At 42.1% G+C, this 9,989-nt stretch overlaps 1 protein-coding gene across 1 annotated transcript in view; it reads left to right on the top strand.

Annotated features, from left to right (window-relative positions):
• Nucleotides 1–243: 243 nt before the first annotated feature.
• ADAMTS3 (ADAM metallopeptidase with thrombospondin type 1 motif 3) overlaps nt 244–9,989 on the top strand; it is a 291,139-nt gene continuing 281,393 nt past the window's right edge. Inside the window, exons 1-2 of the mRNA XM_030877826.3 lie at nt 244–344; nt 1,652–1,679. Coding sequence (XP_030733686.1) covers nt 276–344; nt 1,652–1,679 — 97 coding nt within the window. The 5' untranslated portion in view covers nt 244–275. The remainder of the gene's footprint in view (nt 345–1,651; nt 1,680–9,989) is intronic.

The following is a 9,989-nucleotide window of genomic DNA, read 5'->3' as shown; positions in this document are numbered from 1 at the left end:
CTTCTCGCTCCTGCACGCTCTGTTTGGGAGGACGGGGTGAGAAGGTGAAGTGGAAAGAACTGCAGAGCAGAGGGGGCCAGTCTCAGAGCTCAGATTTCATTTTCATTGAAGCAAAGCACGGAAGATCAGTTTTCTTCTGTTTGTTTTTGTTTTAATTCTGCATTTTTTGGTTCTTTTTTTCTTTTTCTTTTTTTCAAGAAACTTATTTTGAGGGGGGGTGGGTTTGCTCTGGGCATTTGCTTTGCCCAGTAGTTGAAAAGTGAACTCGACTCGTGATGGTTCTCCTGTCACTTTGGTTGATAGCAGCCGCTCTGGTAGAGGTTAGGACTTCAGCTGATGGACAAGTAAGTGGAAAATAATAACAATAAAAAACTCAAACCCAACCTTTTCCCGAAAAAGTTCCTCCCCTCTTTCCCCTCCTCTCTCTCCTCCTCACCCCTCCCACCCTTCCCTGTTATCTGGTGCATTCACGGACGGTGTTTCGAGGGCTGGGCGCAGCGTGCGGGGCTTTCTGGGGTGGGGGGTTGAATGGCACGGGAGGTTTGGACTCCCACTTCGGGAGCCCAGGCTTGTCACACCTAGGACTTCACTTTGCGGCATTCGGAACAATTCCTGGTGACAAAGTGCAGCCAATTTGCATCCTCGCCGGGCCATCTGGGTTTCCTCTTTCCGGAGGGCGGTCTGGGCGCCTGAATGAAGTTCTGGACGCTGGGTCCGGGATCCCAGTGCTCTGGTTGCAGCAGCTGGAGTCGGGTTCGCGGGACTTTCTCTCCTCCTCACTGACTCACAGCTTTTTCGGGCAGCCGGAGGCGGGGGTTTCAGGAAGTCCTTGGGCCGGACAGGGAGCGATCCAGTAGACACGTGTCCTGGGAGGACTGCGGCAGGGCCGGGGTTTGACAGTTGGGGAGGGGGGCCCGGGGACGTTTCCTGCCCTGCGTTTTCCTGGGCAGAGGCTGGAGGCGCCGGCCGCTTTTCTCCCCTCCCCCTCTGCACAACTCCTCCTCTTTTTAAAGCGAAGTTGAGTGCAGCTCTGTTTCTTTTCGACCCAGCCCCCGCCCTTTGGAGACTCAAGGTGAAGCCCGATGCTCTCGGAAGAGTCCTTGAGAAGGCTCAGCGGGATGAGCCGAGCCGTTTGTAGTAAATCACATCAGCACAGGGCCGGTGGGACTTTGGGTACAGAATTTCTCTGTGAGTTTTTGTAGCGTCTCGGGTCTGCCTGGTCTGACCATAGGGTGAAAAGTACAGAATTGTCTGGTGGATTCCTGACCTCAAATCTGATGCATCAGGATTTAGACTTCTTTTTGCACGTGTAAATTCAGAGACTTTCTTTTCTACTCCTGACCCAGTACCCGGAGTTTTCAGAAGAGAATATCGAGTGTCAGTATTTATTTTTTGCTGGCTTCATAAATGTTAAATTAAAATTGAAACGAGCAAACGACACCCTGTCCCAAATTATTATTGAATTGGCTCATGCTCCTGTCACAGAACCTCCTACAAACTGAGGTGCAGCCTTTAGGCACCAATCCCGGTCTCCAGCATCTCCTGATTAGCCAGCTCCTGAAAAGCATTAATGGTAGAAATAAAACGCATGAGGTGATAAGATGAAACCCAGTAACTGTTTCTTTTTCTTACTTTTCCCCCTCCTTTCCAGGCTGGTAATGAAGAAATGGTGCAAATAGGTAAGCCTTGTTCTCAGATGTCACTCTTATCTTAGTAGAAAGTAGGGAATGAAGTAAGCGAAGCAAAATATTGTTCCTGAAATTTCTCCCATTGATGGCTAAAGAAACAATTGGTAGTCCAGTAACATTTCTATTCTTCTCTTCCTCTTTCCGGAGGAGGGTGTCACTTTCCTCGGGCTGAGTTGTAGTGATGTAAAAATTCTCCTGCAGTCGGACTTTTCAGGCGTCGATTTATTAACTGTCTTTGGACAAGCCACTGGTAGGTACTGGGAGGGTGATGGAGGGACTGGAAGAAGATATGGAGATAAATTAAATCAACGTTTGTAGCATTAAGAGGAGCAAATCTGATTAGAAGAGAAAGTGTAAGAATGCTACAAAGAAGAGAAAAATGAAGCACAGATGATGGAAAAGTTTTCTCTTAAAATTTTTCCAGCTTTGAATAATCCCTCTGATGGCTTTTCTTACGCCATCTGCTTTGAAATAGTTACCTACTAATGTGTAAGATATTGTTAGGCCTTTTGCAGATAACATCTAAAACCTCGGTATTGCCTGACGATATGGGAATTATTCCCATTTTATGGGTGAGGACACTGAGGCTCAGAGAGTGTGACTTGTAACATGTCCTCCAAAGTCCATGGTCTTTTTTGAAGCTGTTTATAATAATGTATTTGTTCTGAATGCAGAAACTGAAAGTCATCTGTCAAGAAGCTAGGCTCCATTCAGTCTTTTCATACACATTTAACTTGGGTTACTTTAAAAGATGATTTTCCTTTTGGCAGAGTGTCAGTCTCTGTAAATCGTGTATTTGTCAGGTGATATGGTAAAGTCATCTTTTACATGAAAAGATTTTGTTACTGCAGAAGTAGTTACAAATCTTTGCCCATGTGCTGTGTGCCGGGCACAGTGCTAATTGCTTTATGTGCCTAATGTCATCTGTTTCTCACAGCTGCACTAGGGGGTAGGGACACATTGTGCCTATTTTAGATTTGAAGGAAATGAAGCTTGAGAGGTTACACAGTAACCTGCTGTAGTGCATAGTGGAGAGCTCAGGGAATTCCATACTTGTAAACTAATGGAGGGACCCCAAGATCCAGGCCCAGAATATCTGTTTGTAGCCATATGACATTGTGTGTCAGAATGCTCCCTTCTTACTCAGTGCTTAGCATTGTTGGAACTCCTCCACAAGCTTAGACCTCCACAGGAAGTGCAGGACAGACAGGAGGAAAGTGACTGAGAACTGCATTGAAAATACAATGTCTATGAAGAGACATTTGTCATTTGTAGTTGATAGCATTCAGCCAGCAACATGTATCTTTTTATTTTTTTTAATTAATTTATTTATTTACTTTTGGCTGTGTTGGGTCTTTGTTTCTGTGCGAGGGCTTTCTCCAGTTGCGGCGAACGGGGGCCGCTCTTCATCGCGGTGCGCGGGCCTCTCACTGTCGCGGCCTCTCGTTGCGGGGCGCAGGCTCCAGACGCGCAGGCTCAGTAGTTGTGGCTCACAGGCTCCATACGCGCAGGCTCAGTAGTTGTGGTTCACAGGCTCCATACGCGCAGGCTCAGTAGTCGTGGCTCACAGGCGTAGTTGCTCCGCGGCATGTGGGATCTTCCCAGACCAGGGCTTGAACCCGTGTCCTCTGCATTGGCAGGCAGATTCTCCACCACGGCGCCTCCAGGTAAGCCCCAACATTTTTTATTTTTTTTGCAGTACGCGGGCCTCTCAGTGTTGTGGCCTCTCCCGTTGCGGAGCACAGGCTCCTGACGCGGAGGCTCAGCGGCCATGGCTCACGGGCCCAGCCGCTCCGCGGCATGTGGGATCCTCCCGGACCGGGGCACGAACCCGTGTCCCCCGTATCGGCAGGCGGACTCTCAACCACTGTGCCACCACGGAAGCCCCCAACATGTATCTTTTTGTTGTTGTTGTTTTTGCGGTACGCGGGCCTCACACTGTTGTGGCCTCTCCCGTTGCGGAGCACAGGCTCCTGACGCGCAGGCTCAGCGGCCTTGGCTCACGGGCCCAGCCGCTCCGCGGCACGTGGGAACTTCCCGGACTGGGGCAGGAACCCGTGTGCCCCGCATTGGCAGGCGGACTCTCAACCACTAAGCCACCAGGGAAGCCCCCAACATGTATCTTTTTTTTTTTTTTGCGGTAGGCGGGCCTCTCAGTGTTGTGGCCCTTCCCGTTGCGGAGCACAGGCTCCTGACGCGCAGGGTCAGCGGCCATGGCTCACGGCCCCAGCCGCTCCGCGGCATGTGGGATCCTCCCGGATCGGACCGGGGCACGAACCCGTGTCCCCCGTATCGGCAGGCGGACTCTCAACCACCGTGCCACCAGGGACGTCCCCAACATGTATCTTTTTTTTTTTTTTTTTTTTTGCGGTACGCGGGCCTCTCACTGTTGTGGCCTCTCCCGTTGCGGAGCAACAGGCTCTGGACGCGCAGGCTCAGCGGCCATGTCTCACGGGCCCAGCCGAACCGCGGCATGTGGGATCCTCCTGGACCGGGGCACGAACCCGTGTCCCCTGCAGCGGCAGGCGGACTCTCAACCACTACGCCACCAGGGAAGCCCCAGATTTTTCTTTTAACCAGTCTTCAAACAAGTAGGGAAAGAGAGCTGTGTTACTTTTTATTTCTTAAACATTTGATTACTTAAACATCCCAACATTTCGATATGTAAATTAAAAAACTATTTTAAGATTACTCATTCTACAAGGAATAAAATATACTGCTTTGATTAAATTTTCAGATAGACCCAGCATGCTCATATGTAAGAGGCCCTGGGTTAGACTTTGGGTCCAGTCCTTTTGCTAATATAAACTACTTTGGTAGTTCTTGTGCTCAGGGAAGAAAGTAGTACAGGTCTGCTTTAATTTGGTAAGAGGGAGATGAGTAACAGCACTTAAGAGAAGAGGGCAGGGCACTCTTAGGTTGTGTTGCTGAAGATTTATCTGCTCCCAAGTTCCTCTGCTTTATGAGATTTCTTTCTTTTATTATTGTCATTTTTATTTACCATTTCCGAATTGAGTTAAGGGAAGAAATAAAGATAAAAATAGATTTGACTCATGAGTCTTGTGATAGCAGAAGTGTACCATTTGGCTTTGGGTTATAATCATTTATGTTGTTCTTAAGAGGGATTTAAAAATATATTTAAAAAATTTGATGTGCAATAATGAGATTCCTTTCCCCTGTCCCCATGCATCAAGGGATTGCTAACCTGGAGTTTTGGTAAATGTACTTTTCTACATATAGTTAAGTAATTTTTTTCCAATAATTGATTGAAAAGTAGTTTTATATAACTGCCTGGAGGTGCTATTTGATCAATGACACAATTAGGAAAAAGTAATAAGGTTTGTAGAATTAATGAATTTATATTTATTGATCTACAAATTGGCTAGAGAAGATTCCATGTTTCTGAATAATTTGTGAATAATTTAATGTCTCAAGAAGAGGTAAGTATAATTTAGTAACACACCACAAATTGTTAGGAAGCTAAATTTAAAAACTCCTTTCTATTGAGATATAATATACATGCAGTGTGGTGCGTATAAGTGTACACCTTGCTGATTCTTCACGAAGGGAACACTTCTGGGTATCCAGCACCCGGATTGATAAGAACATTACTAGTACTTGTGCCACTTTCCTAGCAGGATTCCCACACAAAAGGTGACTTGTAACAGGATAAATTAATTTTGCCAGTTTTAAATTCTTTTTATAAATAGAAAAACAATACATACTTTTTTAGTATTTGGCTTAGGAGACCAGTAAAAAATATATATCTGATATGCTCCAACCCCCTAGAGTAGAGGGCAGTCTGTGATGGGGGCAGGTTAGAATATATATATATATATATATATATATATATATATATATATATATATATATCACCTATGAAGTCTGTAGTACGGGATGTGACTTCTTTGCTTTTTTCTCCACCCAGTGGAAAAATGTCCTCTTGGTGTGTGACTCTTGGGAAAACGGGCAAATAGGTTTTGAACTGTCACCTAATTCTCTGCTCCCTTGTCAATCAGAGAGGAGCTATCTACCTACCTACCTATCTACACCCATGTATACATACATACACCCATGCATACATGTATACACAGTATATACATACACCCATACATACATATACCCACACATATGCACATGTATACATGCATGCATACATACATATAGGTGCACATGTGAATGTGTATGTAATGTGTATATATGTGTAAATGTGTTTCATGAGATTGGTAGACTACTTCTGTGACATATCAGGGAGCTCTTTCATTTCTGACTCAGAATATGGCCTTGGTAGGATGCCTAGGGTAATTGTGGGTAGCTGGCTGGCTGGCCTGATTGGGTAAGGAGGTTTACTCTGTGACACATGTGGCTTAGGAAATAATCATAGTTCTGTAGAAATTGGAGAATCCAAAAAAGAATTCTCTGAGTCCTTTTGTTTCATAAGCCACGCCTTTGAGATTACTTGAGTGTTATCAGAGGAAAAATCATTGTTAAGGCTTTGGTGTTCAGCTGTCTTCCCTCTCCCACCCCCGCTCTTAGAATTGGGGCATATCCATCTTTCTCTGCCCTATTTCTGTTTCCCAGTTTCAAATTTCATTGCATTTTATTCTTAACCAAATAAAGTTGCTAATTTGTCCTCTCAAATATCTGGTTTCCTGAGAAATAATTTTTCATCATTTTCAGGTACTTGTTTGGTTTTCAAGGTGTAGTGTGTCACTGTACCTTCTCCTTGGTATAGAATAAGTGTTTCCACTAGCATAGCCCTTGAGAGAGGAAAGACTTTGTCTTGATGACTGCTGTATCCCCTGTACATAAAACAGAGCTTGGTACCTTGTGGGCTCTCAAATATTTGTTATTCAGTGCATAGATCTAGTAAGCAGGTTATTATCTTACTGGGATTTGGCTGTGTTCTGATATTCCTAAAATGCTCTTCTTCTGTGCTCCTGTCCAGGTTTAATTGGTCCCCAGGAAAATGAGGATGGTGACAGTGGCTATACAGTTAATTATTCAATGTTATCAAGACTCCTTGTGACTTCCTGTTTCACCCCACAAAGCCAGGGACTTAGGCTTATCAGTTTTTTATGCTTTTGTGTTTGTGCTCAATAAGTATTTGTCAAATTGAATAGAATTATGTGCAGGTTTGGAATGTTCACTAATTTTGCTCTAAAGTCTGTTTGGGATAAGTTGCCATGTTGCTGGCATCAGTGGAAATAAGATAAGCTAAGATTGAAATCTGTCAATCCGGTTCGCCAACAGCAATACTAAAAGATGTGGTCTAAAGCAAGTTTAAAGGGATCCCTTGTAAAATTTAGAATTTCAGCCACCTAAGCCATTGTTCTTCCCTGGCACTAAAGATCATACACTTGACTTTACTGATTTAGCTCCCACCTCTCCATAGAGCATCATAATGATTAAAGTTAAATGCTTTAAGCTTCTTAGATGAAGATGTTATTAAATGCAGCATGTTACCTATCACCAGCAACTTACTGCTGGTTAGCTGAACTATTCCTTCCCCATACTTTCACTGTTTTCTTTTTTCATTGTACCAAATAATCATAATATTGCTCAGAAATGTTAAGAAATCTTTAAGGTCATCTCTGTTTCCAGGACGATTATCTTTAAGCATTCTTTGCTTATGGGTAGCCAACCAAGATTACCTTGGAAATCCATTAGGGACAATTCCAAATTGCCTGCTAAAATCATGAGTAGTTTCAATATAAAGAGTTTGGTTATACTGCTTGGACTGGATCTATTGACAGTGAAGACTTAAATGGAACCCTACTGCTTCCTCAAAGAGGATTGTTATTACCAGAATTTTGAGAACGCTTTCCTCAGAGTTCCTCTAATAGAAATCAGCTTTTACTTCTAAGCTGTGCTACTTCTATTATAAATTGTTGAGTTAGTCTTTTTAATTAATCAGTTTTTGTTCTGATTATAGATGCTTTACATGTGCCTTTTATAGTTATCTTCTATTTCTGTATCCCCCAGATTTTTGACAATCATCCCAAATATCAAACTTTTGTTATAATTTAGCATATTCTTATTCAGTCTTCTTTTAATACACAGATTATGGGGTTTTTATTGGATACCTGATTTTGTTTGGTTTAATATTTTAATGTAATTTTCCATATCATTACAAACTCCTCATAAACATCATTTTCATCCCATCATATACTAATAATCCTTATTTTATGTAATAATTTCCCTAATGGTATCCATTTTCTCATGATAGTGAACATTGCCACACAGTGTTGTATATAGGTTGTTGCCCATTTTTCCAATGATTCCTTTAGGAGAGCGCCCTAGAAGTTGATTACTGAGTAAAACCAAATTAACGTGATACATTTTGACAAATGCATGACTTTTGAAGATGTTTGTAGGACGTGAATTCCCAGTAGCAATATATAGGAAAGTGTTGATTTAAAATATTTTAATTTTAAATTAGGTTTGGTTCTGCTCTTCTTGACATTTGAACATAATTTTTAAATATTTGGTTATGCAATCTCTGAAAGATGCAATGAATTAATCATTTTCTAGTTACCACGTACCTCAAAGTATGAACCATTGTATTATAAAAATATTTTGTAATTTTATCAGTACCCTAAGAAGATTTGTCCACCTCATAGAACAGAATTTGAGAGTTGTGTATTCTTTAGAATGGATAGTAAAGCGTGGGAAAAGTTTCCTAGCTTAGGAATCTCTGTTCCCACATGTAATTCATCCATCCTAATTTTCCGAATGCATTTACGTGACTTTGCTGACTAACTATAAATCCCTAGAAGAGATTTTGTGGTAAAATGTCAGTCTCTTGTTTATAAAATGAGTGCCACAAATTCAGCATGATGAATCTTTATGGAATTTAGAACAAATTGTGAGCAGCATGAAACAGCGTGTCTTGTTCTTGAAGTGACTGATAAAACAAAAATAGTATTTAGGAAACTTGTAGAAAGTAAAGTAGGATTAAACATATGAATCTTCAAATATTTAGATAATCACATTTCCTACAATTTTTCTTCATATTTAGTACATATATTTTTATATGTACTAATGCACACAAATAAAAAGAATGGTTGAAATAATTATTCATATGAATTTGTGTTCTCTTTCTTTTATATGTAAAGACCTCTCTTTTTTACATGTAGAGTCCATTCCTTAATCTAAAAGCTAACCAGTGTATGCATTAGAGGAACTATTAATATTCATTGCCTCTCCTCCATCAAATGGTCAGGGGCACAGACTCTGTTTACCGTGTGGTTTAAAATCCTGACTGCAACACTTTCTAGTTGATGACCTTAACCTCTCAAAGCTTCATTGTCTTGTATGTGACATAGACATACTACTCTTACTTACTTCACAGAGTTTTAAAGGATTCATAAAATGCTGGCACATGGTAAGCAAGCTAGAATAATAGGTATTATTATTAGTGTGTCTTAGTCTTGTGCTTTTAAAATTTATTTATTATTTTATTTAATTTATTTATTGTTTCTGGCTGCATTGGGTCTTCATTGCTGCGCATAGGCTTTTCCCTGGTTGCGGCTAGTGGAGGCTACTCTTCATTGCGGTGGCTTCTCTTGTTGTGGACTACAGGCTCTAGGCGCGTGGGCTTCAGTAGTTGTGGCTTGCGGGGTCTAGAGCGCAGGCTCAGTAGTTGTGGCGCACGGGCTTAGTTGCTCCGTGGCATGTGGGATCTTCCCGGACCAGGGCTTGAACCCGTGTCCCCTGCATTGGCAGGCAGATTCTGAACACTGTGCCACCAGGGAAGCCCAGTTTTGTGCTTTTAAAAAACACTTTTACTCAAGGAGAGCTGCCTCATTCTAGTCCATACATTTCTGATAGGTCTGCCTGCCACTGTGGCTTTTCAGTCACCTTAATTTAGTGTGTCATGGACTTGTACACTATCCAGCCACTCAGCTCACCATGTGACAGCTCTTTAAAGAGTTCTATTTTCATGTATTATCTTCATGTTGGTATCTCAATGTAGTGTTGCTTAATTCATTGGAATATAGCAGTAGAGGGAGGAGTTGAGTAAGGAATAGTGCAAAAAGTTATTCCACACCAACTATATTTTGTGTATACTGGACATAATTCTTTCTTTTCTTTTCATCTTATTTATTGAAATTCCTTCTTTCCATTTCATTGAGAGAATGTTCCTGTATTAATCGTGACTCCTTTGGATGCAAATAACAGGAACCCAGTTGACAGTGGTTAAGGAAGACAAAATTGATCAGGTAATCAAAGTCAGGTATAGCTGGATCTAGGGCTCAAATAATGTCAGGAATCAATCTCTCTCTCCCCTCTTCCTCC

This window comes from Globicephala melas, chromosome 5 (genome assembly GCF_963455315.2).
Source record: "Globicephala melas chromosome 5, mGloMel1.2, whole genome shotgun sequence".
Classification (NCBI taxonomy): Eukaryota; Metazoa; Chordata; class Mammalia; order Artiodactyla; family Delphinidae; genus Globicephala; species Globicephala melas.
This window is presented reverse-complemented; position numbering and strand designations above follow the sequence as displayed.